Consider the following 17,474-nt stretch of genomic DNA (forward strand, 5'->3'; position numbering starts at 1 on the left):
GCAGTACGGGCGTGTCTAAATCCATGAGGATCACGAGTGTATGTTCAAAAGATGTGATTTGCAGCTGGCCTTGAGCCCAAAAGGCTAATGATGTGGTACGGAGAAAAAACAAAACATAACAACCCAGTAATATGTGTAATTTGGCAGTGAGTAGTTGGCTTATGACCCCTGCACCACTGTGCCTTTAGAAGACTGGACCAGTAAGCGTTCCCTGTGGATCAGCTGGAAACGATTCTTGCAACATCCCATCAGGGATTTTTTCCCCCAGTGGAAAGACGTCCCTAATTTCCTTCTGCCTTGGTGCAGGGTGAGTCCTCATGGAACTCCTCTTCCCGCTCACACTCTCAAACATGGGGAGTCAGAGCTCCTCTCTGGATCGTCTGTTATTGCAGAGCAGTCTGCTCAATGAGTCTCGCTGGAGGATTAGACGATAGACAGGAATATGAATATGAAACGGCACGCCAGAGACGTGGAGAGATGGCAGAGATATCTGATTTATATTTCCCCATGCTGATTTACGTTTTTTGTATTCTGTTTAAGATGAATTACTAAGGGAGCAATCTGACCAGAGGATCTTCCAACATACATATCAAATAGCATACGTCCCTTAGGGTCAGTCGTATGCTGAGCGTCTGAAGAAATCCATTTGATCTATTTTCCTTGATCCTGACATTTACGTTTGTTATTATTTATGTTCTTTTATGTTGGCCAAGTCATTACTACACAGCCTCCGGCCATGTGCTCCATGCCCTCTGTGGCTGGTGGGTTTTTCATTTGTGTTACTATGACCGCTGCCTCTTCAAAGAAGCAGACACTTTACACACATGCTTTTTCAGTGTTCCCTCTATTGTGGCTCGGGTTATAGACCAGTCTGTATATAGAATACATAGTACCTGCTGTGTGTCATCCTAAAATGTTTTGTATCCAAACCATCACTTTGAAGACTCATTAGCGGTCCTACGAAATCCGTAGGAACGCTATTGTAATCGTTAGTGTTATTATTAATATCTTTTTCTTTTTTCCTGACAAATTCAGCCATATCTCAAAAACGACATGGTCAAAAGTTCTGCAAATTGGCAGGCTTGTAGAACTCGTGAAATGGGTGAGGTATAACAAGGATGGGCCAGAATGAACTATAGGTGGTGCTATAACAAGCCTTTGAAGTGCAACATAGTCAACAGGCTGCCATTTCCACTAGGGAAGTGCAATATGCATGAAACTTGTTATGCATGTACCATTCGTCATGATGAACAACTTTCAAATCGCCACTCATACGGTCCTTTGGTGTCGAAAGTGGGAAAAGCTGCAAACTTGGCACACATGGTACCAGGTGACTGTGGGCCTATATGGTGTTAAATTCATACCAATAAGGCGAAAGACAGCAGAGATATACATTTTAAAGTGAAATACATGCATATGTATACAGCTCTACAACACGTCATACTGTCGGTCATAAGGTCATACTGTCAGTCATACTGTCAGTCATACGGTCATACTGTCGGTCATGCGGTCATACTGTCGGTCATAAGGTCATACTGTCGGTCATAAGGTCATACTGTCGGTCATAAGGTCATACTGTCAGTCATACTGTCGGTCATGCGGTCATAGTGTCAGTCATGCGGTCATAGTGTCATAGTCATAGTGTCAGTCATGCGGTCATACTGTCGGTCATAAGGTCATACTGTCGGTCATAAGGTCATACTGTCGGTCATAAGGTCATACTGTCTGTCATACTGTCGGTCATACTGTCAGTCATACTGTCGGTCATAAGGTCATACTGTCGGTCATAAGGTCATACTGTCTGTCATACTGTCGGTCATTCATTCACCCCTTCATGGTTGTTTGCAACTATATTTATTGCTATTGTTTCTATCGTTGTTATTTATGTCCTTCATTGACCTTTCTTTTAATCTTATCAATACAAATAATATATTTTCTGATTATCAGAACATCCACAGAAGAGGTTCTCATAACATCTGTAATATTTATTATAAAGGAAAACAAAGACCTAAAACTACATATTTTTGATGAAAGTGATGGGTTACATATTTGTTATATGAATTGATCCTGGTCCAAATCTAGACTAAAGCTATAAACCGGGATCAGATGTAAATATGAACTCAAATTGCCCTCTATGGGTTAATGCGTGCCATTGCATGGGTTAATTGTTACTGGTGGTTTCGGGTTACTAGGTAATGCCAATCAAATGCTATGCTACACTCCCCAGAAGCATGCAAGGCGCTATAGCAATACCTCTAAATGAGATGAAAAGGAGCCTTCTCCCTGGAGTGCAACAGAAGCAGGCATCTTCTCCATGTTGATAGTGTTTGGAGCAGCTCAAACCTAGGGTGTTTTGGTATTCCTTCAGAACCGTCCTCTGCTGCGGCGAGTTGATCAGATGTGAACTTGGTGTGGCGTTAGAGTCTATGATTGTGGGTTCTGCTTCTCTGAGGCCCGTCTCCCACCAGGGCTCCACCAGAGCCACGCATCAAGACCAGGAAATCTGGGTTTCAAACTACAAACCCTCTTTAGTATAATACCAACAACTGTAATAGCTTTTCTTTCATTTTTCTGGGTGTTAACATGTTTTGCTTGCTATATAATTAGACACAAATGACATTAAGCACAGAACGGCATGCTGGGAATTGGGACTGTTTTAAACAAGTCTCTGTGTGAAAACTGACCCGGTGATTGTCACAGTTTCTTTCTTCCAAAAACTAGTTTTCTCCTGATAAGATATTCCCTATTCAAGGTCCTTCTACAGGGGGGGGGCATATTTCACTCCATACTGTTACTTTCTTTGTTGCTGTACTCCATCCATTAATCTGTTGGATTGGATCTTTATATTCCTCTTCATTTATTTTTTAGCATTTTCATATATATTTAGTATTTTCAGCAGTGGTAGTGGAGGAGGTGCTTTACTGGGAGAAGAGGACTTACATAAACGGGCCAGTTATTTCATTTTTTAATGCCAAAATTGTAATCTCTCGTGGTCCGATGTGTGGTTTCCGGGCATTTATTCTTTCAGTTGATTTCTAAGTGTGAGTGTGACCTAGTTACAATAGAGCGATGCCTACATGAGAAGACAGCATAACATTAACTTCATAACAATATTTCTTTTTTTTATGTCTGACTGCCCGAGGCAGTTATAATTAGCTTTTATAAGTAACGATGTAAGTACTTTAAACTAAGTGTGCAACAGCCTTCGCTGTAGATTCTGCTGAAGATCAGGAGAACAGAAGCAGGAGGATGTTGTAAATGTGTGGGCCCTGAAAGTATTTTTAGCATTTCCTACGATGATTATCGTTATTATGATGACTTGAGAACGGCATTGAATGCCACTTCTTAAATTTCCCATCTCATATTATCTATATAAAGTAGAAAAACAGCTTGTCAAACGTAATTCACGTTTTTTGAAAATCGTGTGACCATGGCTGATATATTTTGGCCTTTTTGCGTCAAAAGACAATGTAGAATCAGAGATGAGGATTGTAATCCATAACGTCATTCTGAAGTGACTTTGGGGGAAGGTGTAACAAGCCCACAGGGTGCAGCAGACAACACCTCTGTGACGGCCCGTGGGGTAATGTGGTTTGCAGAAAGGATATTGCATTACTTGACAATTTCCGCCTCCTGCAGAGCTCTCTCGAAAATTAAATCCCAATCCTTTTCATATTTTCAAACACAAATACAGGGGAGGGGCTTTGATGACTCCTTCCTCGTTTCACCAGGCCAACAAACGGTGCCAGGAAAACTAATGTTCTGGGACACATTTATGACCAAAACATAATCTACTATAATCACAAATGTTAATGAGTTACATGAGTGGCGAGTGTCTCCAATGCTTCCAATGGGTAATACACACACACGCACACACACACACACACGTACACGTACACACACACACACACACACACACACACACACACACACACACACACACGTACACGTACACGTACACACACACACACACACACACACGCAGGCACACGTACACCTACACACACGGTAGGTCATGGTTGAAGACTAGATTCCTTGGCTGGATCCATCCATGCAGTTCGTACGGCACTTTCATTAACTGGATGGTTTATTCAGGAAACTAGTTTCCCAGTGGACCGAGCCAACCAGCCAATCATTCTTTGATAACTCACATTCTTACTTTGCATTGCACACTGACATGGTTGCTTTCATAAAAAAGTTGGCACGGTTTCTACGCTTGACTCTGAAATGGAAAAAAAACTAATTAAAACGTCAAACATTGGTGCACAATTCATTCCAAGATTTAGGAGCTGTAATGTTCAACTTTGGGCTTTATTTTCTTGCAATTTGTCTCCCCCCTTACCTACCCTGCTTGACCTGCGCCAGTGCTTTTTCCATTGGTACAGAATAACTTCTGCCTCCCTCTTTTATTCAGAAGAGGCTGCAAAACATGTCCATTGTCCATGCCAACGCTAGTGTTGGCGTATTTTCTTGCTAACTCGTTGTTCCTATGGGGATGAAACTAATGTACGGTAAACTTGATTGATCGATGACGTGTTTTTTCTCGTAAGAGACCTCATGGTGCCAAGTATTTGCCTTAATAGAGCAGGATCAGGGGAAGACACGCTGGCAGCATTGATCATCAACATTGTTGCTACAAGGAATGAATAGCTTATCTGTAGGTGTAACATTGTCTACGAAATTAGACTTTAGCCACACTCATTTTTTTTACAACTCAAAACAATAAAATAGCACAATAGGGTGCATTGTACATGTAGCCGCATAGGCCCATCTGAATAAAGTTTAAGGTTTCCCTCTATGATCATTATCGTGTTGTTCCTCGTTTCTTGTTCGACTTGGCCCCTGACCTCACAGAACAGAAGCCCTTAAGTAGTTGATCATTCATTGGCTGTTGTCGACCATTAAAGGAGGATGCACTGAAAACAAAGGAGTTATTTTATCAACTTGAAGGATGTGATCAAATATTAATTGAAATGATTGAGCTGTCCTGTGAACGCTTCCTTCTCCCTGCCCTCCAACATTTTAATGTATCATTGAAGATCCCTAATGCAGAGATGGGTTTGCTGCCAGAGTGAGTTCACTGGCTTTAGGTGGACATTTGACAAGGTAGAAACTGTTCCATGGGATTTTCCAGTCTAAAATCTGTGAATAATTATTTGTGACTGAATATAACAAGGACAGATCTGCCTTTGACTATGAGATGACATTTAGATCAATGGAGATATCAATAAGAGGACAAAAGGTGCAGTCGGGGTTCTGCGTGTACATCAAGGGCAGAAGAGCGCTATGGAACTTGGAGTGGACTCCTGGGCCCGGAGCTCAGCCAACGACGGGCCATTCAGCAGATCAATCAGACCCCTCCCCTGTTGTGACCAGCGTGCAGGTTGTCCCTTCTAACTGTGTGTGTGTGTGTGTGTGTGTGTGTGTGTCAGGCACCACCCGGCAGCCCAGAGAGGGGGAGGTCCCGGGCGTGGACTACAACTTCATCAGCGTGGGCGAGTTCCGGGTACTGGAGGAGAGCGGGCTGCTGCTGGAGAGCGGCACCTACGACGGTACGTCTCCCCCCCACCCCCCCCCCGCTTGTGTGTGTGTGTGTGTGTGTGTGTGTGTGTGTGTGTGTGTGTGTGTGTGTGTGTGTGTGTGTGTGTGTGTGTGTGTGTGTGTGTGTGTGTGTGTGTGTGTGTGTGTGTGTGTCTTTTTTCCACCCCGTCTTTCCAGAAGTACCGCGTTTCCTTAGATGCATCCGGGGCATCGACTCTGCAGCAGAAAAATCCTGGAAAGAGCCGGATTAAGAAAAAAGCCTCCGCAAAGGCATCGGGCATCGTAACATAATGACATACTTCCTAAAAATAGGCCAGCGGAGAGAACATCGTTAGAAGAAGCATCGATGTTTGTCTGGATACTCTTGCACTGTCCCACTCCATTACTCTCTGCCTCTGGGGAAGGGTTCATCCTGCCTGACCCTGGATGAACGCCATCCATCCCCCCCCCCCCTCCCCCCGCCCCGCCCCGCGCCAGCCAAGCCTGTTGCCTCTCGTTGCTTACTGGGTCACGCGGCGATGCCGGTCCACACACACACACACACACACACACACACACACACACACACACACACACACACACACACACACACACAAAAACACACACACACACACACAAAAACTCACTCACACAAACAAAAACTCACAGACACACATAAACACACACACACACATAAACACACACACACACATAAACACACTGAAACGCACAAAAAACCAGGTCACCATCGCTGGTAACGCATAGCGGCGCTGTGTTAGAGGGGCGGGAGGGAGCGTATCCCCGAGTGACTGCGAGGCTATTTTAGCGGGGGGAGAAGCGGGTCAGCCCCGGCAGCGCGGCGGAGCACCTCACCTGGCCCCCTAGTCCAGCCCCCGACCCAGATCCTTGCGGGGGGCAGACTGTGGCCCCTCCCAGCCGGAGAGAGAGAGCGCCCGCCGTCGTATAAATTATGGATGTGCAGAGGTCGGCCGCCCTCGTCCTGCCTAATGGACCTCCTAGTGGTTCAGCCAGCGGAGGCTCCCCGGGGCGTATCGCCGCACGGCCCCCCGCCCTGCTGACCTCCACACGGCTCCCCCCCGCTGCCGCAGCGAGGAGGGACAACGTCGTGGGGACAAACACACCTTCACTGACGTGCACGGCACTCGAGCACGCAGGGCACTCGAGCACGCTCACGCACGACGCAAATGCATGGACTCATGCACGCGCACATGCACGCAAATTCACTCTCTCACTCACTCACTCACTCACACATGGAGGCAAGAACACGCACACACACACACGCATGGACACAAGCCTGCACACATGCACACACACACACACACACATAGCGAAAGAGATGATGAGAAAAATTGGATGGGAAGTTCATGTGTGAGTTTAATAATGCAGATCATGAACAGTGTTTTAAGCGGTATAACGGTGTGCGTTTCCGGCTGGTAGCTTCTGAACTCTAAGCTACACTGTTAGGCGTAACTAATCTCCCAGACCTGTGAACCAGATCAGCCTGATCTTGTAGTTTTATAGTTTTAATCCGTCAGTAAGGCACACACGTACACTTATCTGCACCCCTAGAGCCGGTCCGGGAGCGTTTCACAGATCTTTCTTTTCATTTTTCTTTATGTGCACATGAAATAGTATTATTATTCGGGAGACTGATTGGGTGGATATTTAACCAAGCATATTGCAGGCAAATGGGTTAGGTCTTTTTTCCGTATCATTCATCACTTCGTGATTCACGCGTGCGTCACAATGGACACTGACTGCATCACAAACTAGTCCGGGTGTCAAACATTTATATTTTGAATTTGAATAGCACATCGTGACCACAATGCATTTCAACGTTGGTTGCAGCACGAAACACCAGAAATCACTTGTGGGAAAGGCAAATGATACAGCAGAAAATGATAAATAAATGATAAAGAAAAAAAAGAGGCTAGCTAGCTCCCAAGGTCGCAACAGATTGAAAGGGCTCCAAAAGATGTAACAGAACAATAGCAAGAGAGAGGTGGCTGACATTCAAGTTATGATGAAGGAGCTAGCGTTGAGTGGAGAGAAAGATCATTGTAACAGACAGGATATGAAGTTTAACCATTAAGAATATCCTATCATATCTCATGTAAACACTCACTCACCCCCCCCTCACACACTGATAGAGGAGCACATGATGCAGAACAGAGCTCTTGAGGCCTGTGATGTTTTCCTGTGTTCTCCAAGACATCAGCCCGTGTTTGTTTTCTCTGCAGCAAAAGTGCAGAAACCATTCAGCTATAGAACTACAGGTTGGTATATTGAACTGACTCTCTTGTGTGCGTGCGTGCAAGCGTGCGTGCGTGCGTGCATGCGTGCATGCAGCTGTAGGGTTTTTGTCAAGAAATGTGTGTCTTAGATACACTATACCAGCAGCTGTTGTCTGCACTGCAGATGGAAAAACAAACAAAAACCACAAACTCTGAAGTGGAAAGACACACGCAGAAATCGGCGCATGTTGTGGTGTGCCTCCATCGTATTTTTATTTCTTTTCTTTTCTTTTATTTGCAAGTGGTCCGTTTAGACATTTCTTTGATCGCTGGCAATAAAATAAAAAAATAATTGTACATTATACTGACACACACCTCTCAGTCTTCGTCTTGAATTTGGAAGATGTATCTGTGTGTTTATTTTGTTTCATTTAGGATCAGAACTATAGGTCACGCGATGGGTGAGTCTATTGGGCCCGACCAAGTAAAGTAGATATTATTCCCCAGACAGAACAGCTGTAGGGGTTTTGTTTGAGGGGTTAATCAAGGAAAGGCAGACATTGTTTTGATGGAAATTCGGGAGGATTTATTATTAATAATAATGGCAACAATGACAATCTTTTTAATTAGGTTTAGGGTTAGATATTAATTTAGCAAACAAATATTAACGCATCAAGCAGTTGAGAACTTCAATCTGTGTGTGGCGATGTGTTTCCGACAAAACAACACACACACTTATTGTATTTAGTTTTATATTACCGCCGGTCATTAAATTAGATTGATTAGTTTAAGAGACATTCAATATTTTCGGTTTCTTTCAGACAGACGGAACACACAATTATGTGTGAGATGATGAATAAATGAGGTTCAACAATCAATTTGAGAGACATAGTCGTTAGGGTTCGGGCCTAGTTAATTGATTATAGTTAGACTTCGGACTCGACACGTCAATCACCCAGAGAATAAACCCTCAAAGAAACACCTGAGAACGGGGAAAAAAAGCGTTTAAACGCCAAGCCCTGGCATTAGAAAACCTTTATAGATGATGGATTGCAGCTTCTTTTTCAACTGGCTCGATGTCACTCCTGTCAGACAAATGATCAGCACAGTGTTCTCGCTCTCTCTGTCTCTCTCTCTCTCTCTCTGTCTCCCTGGCTCTCTCTCTCGCTCCGTCTCCCTGGCTCTCTCTCTCCTTCTCTACATCTGCCCGGCCATCCGTCTGCACTTGTTGCGGTGCCAGCAGTTGGGCTGGTGACAAAGGGTGGGAGCCAGGCTGGCAGAGACGGATAGCGGGCGACTGTGAATCCCACCGCGTCAAGCGCTTTTTGTTCCAAGACCCTCCTTGTTGTGACGGTTATTCATTGAGTAATACGTTTCATCAGCCATGTGTGAACGTTGCATCGCGCATGACAATTTTTTTTTGTCCCACGGGCCACCACGACGCGGTATCTCACGTTCCCACATGCAGACGGGACTCATCAAGTATTGATTTGAAGGAATCCTTGTGTGCTCGTCGTTGTTGTTGTTGTTGTGTTGCTCCACCGCGGCGACGCTAGTCTCACGCGTCAGACTTTGGATCTAAAGTCTGAAGACAGACAAGCTCAAATCTGGGTCAACGCAGAGTTTCACTTTCTTTCACTTTCACAAACCCCAAGTAGCGAACTGTATAAAAGGGTCTTGGGTTTTGGAGTTGAATCAACGCTGTGTAGACTGGCCACTGTACACAAAAGTGTACGAAAACCCCTGTGGAAATCCTCATCCACTGCCACAGTTATGTCAAGCTCAGGAAATGACCGCCCCCCCCCACCTCCCAAACAGCTTTGCAAATTCACACCCACAGAAAATCACCTGCTGTAAATCTTTGGGTTTCTGCTGAATTATACATGATGGCAGTTGGTGGCTGCCTAGGATTGGGATGTCCTTGACTTTAAATCTCCTTGGGGAGACCACCTCGTCTGCTTTGCTTCTCAGGCCACTGGTGTGTTCAAGCTGTCTTTAGAGAAGGGCTAATGCATTGGCAAGTTGTCTGTGGATGGTGAAGCCCTTAAAGGTGTTGTAGGTAAGGGCCAATTTTGATTTTCGTTTAGTTTTTCTCATTTCTTACCAATCAGGTATCTCTTCGCTGATTGAGTCCCTATCAAAATGTATTCAAAAGCAGTTCTGACTGGTTCAGGAACTCCAACTTTCCTGGTAATAAAAGGTGTGTGATATGCAACACTTCCCAATGGCAGCAGGCTGAGAGAGGATGAATTGTACTATTATCACGGTCTAGTGCAGTCTCTTCTTCTCTGCTCTCAGGATCTCTCTTTACAATGCTCAAATCATAATCACAGCAGCAGCTTTAAGTGTGTAAAGTGACCATTAAAGCGCGGACAATAGATATGTTTCCACTTCTAACAGATCACATTTGAAAGCTAGAAGCTGTCATCCAAAAACAGATGCCTCAGAAAGTCTCATTAGTGTAATTACAGTCCTACCCATCAGGGGCCTTTGTAATAAAGCAGCCTGGCGCTCAGCTCAGTCACACAGCCCATGGCTCACTTTAGGCTCAACTCCCCGTCCGGTCCACTTTCTCCTCCATAGAGGCCAGAGCACTATGCTATTACCCAGCTCTAATTCACCTTCTCCTGATTCACCGTCCTTTCATTAAACTCCCGAATTAATAATGAATTGGAAGCGGAGTGCAGTCTTTTTGGACCAGATGCTAATACTGTGGGCCTGTGGGGGATTAAAAATGGTTTATTGTACAAATCAAAGCAATGGAGTGTGTTTTGTTCTGCAGAGCTCTGACCCACAGCAGAGAGTCTAGATTAGAGCTGTGTTCATAGCGGCATTTGTGGATTTACCAGTTATGTCAAAATCATTGTTAAACAGTGAAGTCATCGTGTCGTCTGGGTTTCTTTCTTCTTCTCTCTGTTCTTAAATTTTCCAGCCAAGCAGTAAACGTCAATATTCTCTAAAAAGATGCCAACCTGAACAGAATGAAACGCAATATGTCATAATGAAAATGAAATGGAATCAGCTTAATCAAGTGAGCAAATGACATTTCCACTGAACGCAGAATGTCTGAGGCATTATACATTGTGTGTGCCAAGCATACGCATTATGTATTTAAATTTTAATGGAGCGCATTAAGCTTCCTGCAGATATTCATTGCACTTCCTCTCTCTCTCCGTCGCTCGCTCAATCTCTCCCTCTTCCCTCCCCACAGTTCTCTCTCTATGTGCGTCTCTGCTGCATCTCGCTGCCTCGCACCATCGTTGCAGAGTACCTCTCAGTGCCACGGCCTTCCCCCTGATGTGCAGAAAGAAATTATGTTTTCCTATTAGGATTCAGCTCTGTCTTTAACGGTTAACAGCCTCGCACGAATACGCCCGCGGTTTGATGCTTTACCATTGAAGGAGAGGGAGAGAGAAGAAAAATAACAACTACCAAACAAACAGACCCAGTGGATCGATATCTTTGAATACCACTCTGATCGCCATGTTCTTTTCATTCAACGCTTTGGCTCCCAGTATCTCAGTTAGAGAGAATGGGGTCATCGTAAACAGGGTAATCTTTCTCTCTTTCTCTTGGTCAAAGAAAGAAACTGGAGACTCAATTCTAACCATTACCATACACACACACACACACACACACACACACACACACACACACACACACACACACACACACACACACACACACACACATCTCGCTCTTATATAGCATTATGCACAGATACACAGAATGCAGCTATACAGGAGTATAGTGATTTTGCAAACCCTGTAATACTTTTGCTGAAAGGTTTCTGCCCTTGAAAGGCAACTCACACACAACACAGAACAGATGCACGCACGCACGCATGCACGGACACACACACACACAATGGCAGACACGCAGACACTAAACCACAAATCTTCTCAGGATGGGGTGCTGTCTGCCGTCTGTAGGGTACCCAGATGACCGTAAAGGCAAGCGGTCGTACCTGAAGGAATAACTCAGGTTCTGGTGCCTTGCCTTGGCACAACGCCCGGATTGAACCGTTCATTTGGGATCACGCGCTGTAAATCTCCCTGTTCAATTTGGGGCGTTGGCCTTTTGCACTGGATGCACCGTCACTTCGAGCTCCCCTTGTCGTCCTCTCCATTGATTTTTGCCTTCTAATGCCCTCCTCTGACTTTCCAATGTGGACTCCTGTTCGTGAGCCTGTGGGACCGAGTCCAAAGATGTCTGTGTGTGTTTCCTAAATTCCTAATGTCTCTGTCGCTGTTCTGTTTTACACAGTCGGCCGCCACAAAAGTGGTGTGCCCGGACGCCTGGCATGCTTGTGTTATTGGGTGTGACTAGCAGGTGGTGACCATCCCCCCCCCGCCCCCTGTCCAGCACCCATTCCTCTGTGTCTGAACTGAGCTTGTCCCCCGGTCGGTGCCCAGGGAACTACTACGGGACGCCCAAGCCCCCCGCCGAGCCCAGTCCCGTGCAGCCCGACCCGGTGGACCAGGTGCTGTTCGACGAGGAGTTTGACACGGAGGTGCAGCGCAAGCGGACCCCCTCGGTCAGCAAGATGGACCGCAAGGACAGCGCGGCGCCGGAGGAGGAGGAGGAGGAGGAGCAGCAGCGGCCGGCCCTGGTCAACGGCGTGAACGGTGAGGGCAGACATCCCCTGTGAACTCCGTGCTTTCATTTTGAAAAGCGTAGTGTATTACTTTAGGCTTTAGGGGTGAGGAAATCGATATATGAAATCGACTATAAAGATTTTTCGATGTCTCCAGCGTTTTTCAGCCATATCGTGGCCATTTTACTTTCACTTTAAATTTTATTTCGTTTTTTTATGAAGGCTGTTTAATTTTACGTTTAATGGACTGAGGCCCAACAGTCTCATTAAATTCAGAACTCTGGTTAGCTGCTGTCCTCAGCCAACCAGGGGTCTGTATTGCCGATTGATTGGATATTGGCAATCAATTTCTGGCATAGTTTCTTTGAAGGAAAATGTGTTTGTGTATAATGTGTAATTTCACAAATGAATGCACATGTCGTTTTAATGGGATTCGGTTGAGTTGAGATAACATGCTGACCCTGATCCTATTTAACTGTATGTTTATGTAATATGCTGGGTTGTGCAATCTTTGCGGGTTGTGGCGCTTTCCTAAAGTTTCGGATTACAGGGGGCACACACACATTCACCGATAAGCCCGCTAATCTTTCCAGAATGCAAAGCACGACCCGCTTGTCTCTCTTTCCACAAAATGTCTCTTCTTTTCACTGGGGCTATTTCATCCCGCCAGACCTCCTAGGGATTAGCTGTTCTGCATCAGAGGTCAGGAGTAAATCACAGCAGTCAGAGTCCAGCCGTGATCAGTGGTGGGTCCCTCTGGTCAGAGATAGATTTGTTTTTGTCCTTGTTTTGTATTCCCCTCAAGGTAATCCTGACTAACCAACTGCATTAAAAAAGTCAAAGTCAAACAACTTTAAAGGCCCTGTGTGTCCAAGCCAATGGTGTCACAGTCAATGGTCTTTCAGCCAATGGTGTCACAGTCAATGGTCTTTCAGCCAATGGTGTCACAGTCAATGGTCTTTCAGCCAATGGTGTCACAGTCAGTGGCCTTTCAACCAGTGGTGTCTCAGCCAATGGCCTCACAGCCAGTGCCATCACAGCCAGTGGTGTCACAGTGAATGGTGTCTCAGTGAATGGTGTCCCAGCCTATGGTGACTTAGCCAATTAGTTTAGAGTTGCAGCATGCCAACGATTCTTCATGCACCTCATACCATAAGTTCACATTCACAGTGGTAATATTTTGATAAATCGATTAAATCAAGGCTAAATTCAATTATGTAATGAAATACGCAATTACACATTTACAAAGAAAGCCGGTTGTCCTGTTGGGTGACAAACATTCCATCAACATTCCATGTGTCCAAGTCATTTCTGCACTTTTAAGACCAAACTCCCCGCTCCACAGCGGTGTATCGGGCGCTTACACCATCATGACCATTTGTTCAGCCCGATGAGTCGTCCTAGCACGCCGTCTGTCAGCCAGGACGCCTGCTGTCACTCCCCGCTCCACCATGCCCCCTCCGCGTGTGCAGATCCGTCTGCATCCCGTCTGGTCGCCCACGTGTGATCCTCAGCTCTCATCCGCTCATCTCATCATGAAAATACGGTTTACAGCTGGACCGGTGTCCCACCAAACACCGCCTCTCTAGGTGTCTGCTAAGCGTGAGGGATTTCTTTCGGGATGTTTTTCACCCCCTTGTTTCTTCTGAGTGTCGTGATAATACTTTGAGCAGGCGTGAATATTCCTCTGTCACACAACCAACTCGGTTGATCCATGTTGGTGTGATCCATAGTGGTTGTAGAAGGAAACAACACACCAAATCCCTGTTGAATACAACTACTATGATGGAGAAAGAGCTGCTCCATAACCGTGTATTTTGGGGATTGAGCGAGAGGGAGAGAGGCAGAGCAGGAGGGAGATGATCGATGTGACATCTCTTCAGGCCTTAGGCAAACGCAAACAAGGAAGAGAGCAGAGCAGAGCCAATGCAGGTCAACAGCACGTGCAGAAGGACGTCACCCCTTTACGTTGCATACACATAACACACGAACGATGCGGAGCGTCGGTACAGGTTTGTCAAAAGGGGGAGTGGGGGGCAATTGAGTGATGCATGGCCAAAGGGCCCAGCAGGAGGCTGCCAACGCAGTAGCAGGTGCAAATATGTGTGTGTACGGCTGATGGTCACGCCATAAAGAGGTTTTTCTATTATACAAATGTGTTCTGGTGGTTGTAGTCTTTTTTGTTGTCGTTTTACTTTATACACTTCTTGTCATGTTGTTGTTCTCCGAGCACATACCTGCCAATCACTCTCCGGTGATTCTATAGTCACCCCCGCCGCAACCAAGCTGAGTGAGTGTTCTATGTAAGGGGGCAAAAGAATGAAAACACAGATAAATGCAGCCTTCATAAATGCTGACGGGCCTTTATGATGCATTAATATACATGCATGAATTGTTAAAAAGAGACAAATATATGAATACACACAGGCATCCGTGCGAGAATACATGTATTCACACGCATGTGCGCGCACACACACACACACACACACACACACACACACACACACACACACACACACACACACACACACACACACACACACACACACACACACACACACACACACACGTGGCATGCAAACAGCCCCTGTGATTGTAACACGTTTGGCGCGTGGCGCTCCGGGCCGGGCACTAAGTGTTACTCAACCCCACTCCTGCCTTGGAGGCACTTCCCGGATCATCACTGCTGACATTCAAATCCTGTGTGTGTGTGTCTCTCTCTCTTTCTCTCTCTCTCTCGCTCTCTCTCTCTCTCTCTCTCTGTCCCTTTCTCTGTCACTGTCCCTCTCCCTCTCCCTCTCCTTCTGTGAACGTGTAGTGACAGCATATCTCCAACCCTAGCAGCAGCAGCAGTAGTAGTGGTGTGTACAGCAGCAGGGAGAAGCAGGGGAGCCATGCATCACAGCATCAATGGCTACATGCACTCACCTCCTGTCTCCCTGTCCTTCTTCCACCTCCCGCACGGCTGCTCCCGACCGCGCCCCTTCTCCGTGTCCCTCCCGGCCGCCTTCATCCTGTGCCCGCCGCCCGCAGACCACCCGGACCCCGATGCGGCCGAGTGGAGGAAGTCGGTGCCCAGCTACAGCCAGTCGGCGGCGGCCATGGACCCGCAGGCCTGGGCCGCCCTGTCCCGGGACGAGAGCCAGGAGCCCCTGCCCAAGAACATGGAGATGGCCTACACAGAGACCGGCATGGTCTACTTCATCGAGTGAGTAGTCCCTCCAGCCTTATTACTTTGTGTTCCTTGTTTTAAGCCTCCCCACTGGGAATGAGTGTACCGTGGCTGGTTTGGGTTTGCTGTTAGCTAATTACACGCTCACAGATCCCCGCCTCCAGCGACATACTTCTTCTCTACAAATACGGAGCGCAGGAAAAGTGAAACAACCGGTTTTCGCCCAGATCGGAGCTAGTCTGCCGTGAGACTGATTTGTTGGTACTCTTTTCCTGCTAAACAAGATACACATTGAGCCTCGCCGGAGCCTTTTGTGCGGGGCGAGGATAAACACCGACCTTGGCTTGTCCTCGGCGGTGCTCGAGAACAAACACTTGTTTTCGCCTGTTTTCACCGCTTTTCACCTCTCGCCTTCACAAATATTTGTGGTCAGTTTGACGATGTCCAACTCTGTATTGTTCCCACTCGCATTTAAACCAAATTCCTTCATGGTCACCTCTACAAATCGAGTCCCTAGAGACGGCTTTCGGCTGGGCAACAGTGTTTGGAACAAAAGTGGTTTTAGGGGAATGACGGCTTTCTTTACCACCGTCTCCACCCAGCCATCGTGGCTCGCAGCTATTTCATGTTCTGGATTCACTTCAGCGCTTTATTTGATGTGAGGGTTTGTTTTGCTGCCGATTTTCAGACGTACCTTTGTTGTTTACATTAAGTGTGACACACGGCCAGCATCACCTGCTCCTCCCTACCACATCAACAGGCCATTCTTCCAACTGAAGAACCCTCCCCCTTAATGGAGCTCCCTGGCTCCGCCGCACTCAGCTCCTCGTTCACCTCCCACTCACCCAATGTACCCACCTCTTCGCTGCGCCTCTCTTGTTTTAATTTCTGATACTTGGTCCTTCCACCCTTTGCTCCTTATAGCTGATCTCTATGATCTCCATTTTTCTTTCCACCCTCATTCCCTTTCATCTACACAGCCTTATCTCAAGTCACAGCGGGAGGTGCACCCTATTTAATTTCGTCATATTTAACGATCGAAAAAGGAAACAATTTTTTTTTCCACTGGCTGCTTGGATTCGGCCAACAGCCTCTGGGCAAAGTTTGCAATCGACGTTCACAGTGCAAAAGACACTGCTGCAAAGTCACTCATTTCTGGTTCAGTGTTTTCAGATCGCTATCCCTCACTCACTGCATCATGCTTCACTGAATCCCTCTCGCTCACAGTCTCTCTCCCTGCCTCTCTCTCTCTCTCCCTCTTTCTTTCTTTCTTTCCATGTCACAGCCACAACAGCAAGACCACCACGTGGCTGGACCCAAGGCTCGCCAAGAAGGCCAAGCCCCCCGGAGAAGGGCGACGATGGAGGGGAGAGGGTGGCCACCCATCAGCCGGTTTGTAGGTGGGTAGCACCGGAAAAGTCATCCACACACCGCTCACCACCATGCATGCATCCAGGTAAACCAGCCCACTACTACCTGGTATGCAGGGTAAGCCCCCATCCCTCTATAACCACTAGCAGCCAGTTACTGAACCCCTGCCGGGAGCCCATCAGTGGGATGTCTCTGAGGAAAGGGCAGCCTTACACAAGCCCCTCTTGATAGTATCACGGAACTACAATCAGCTCCGCATGGGGCGGTCTTGCTACAGCACCTGCTTGTGCAATCCGTACAATTACACAAGCACACTTTACTCATCAAACACCCCCCCACCCCCACCCCCATGGAGTGAAGGGTCGTTTCTCCGAGAAGCCCTGCGACTACAACTCCCATGATTCAACACTGGCTGCATGCGTCTGCCAGGGTGATCCCTATGAACACACATTGTCTTCGTGGTTGTTCAATAAACTCTCTCTCTCTCTCTCTCTCTCTCTCTCTCTCTCTCTCTCTCTCTCTCTCTCTCTCTCTCTCTCTCTCTCTCTCTCTCTCTCTC

The 17,474-nt window shown here is 46.7% G+C and overlaps 1 protein-coding gene across 1 annotated transcript; it reads left to right on the plus strand.

Annotated features, from left to right (window-relative positions):
• Positions 1-5,432: 5,432 nt before the first annotated feature.
• On the plus strand, positions 5,433-16,898 carry LOC311371245 (membrane-associated guanylate kinase, WW and PDZ domain-containing protein 3-like; the record flags this gene model as incomplete). Its single annotated transcript, XM_084489420.1, has 4 exons — positions 5,433-5,552; positions 12,191-12,403; positions 15,406-15,580; positions 16,830-16,898. Coding segments are annotated over 4 exons (577 nt in total), but the record flags the coding sequence as incomplete, so codon positions are not given.
• Positions 16,899-17,474: the final 576 nt, after the last annotated feature.

Source organism: Micromesistius poutassou (genome assembly GCF_964030765.1).
Source record: "Micromesistius poutassou genome assembly, contig: SCAFFOLD_5164, whole genome shotgun sequence".
In the NCBI taxonomy this organism is placed as follows: domain Eukaryota; kingdom Metazoa; phylum Chordata; class Actinopteri; order Gadiformes; family Gadidae; genus Micromesistius; species Micromesistius poutassou.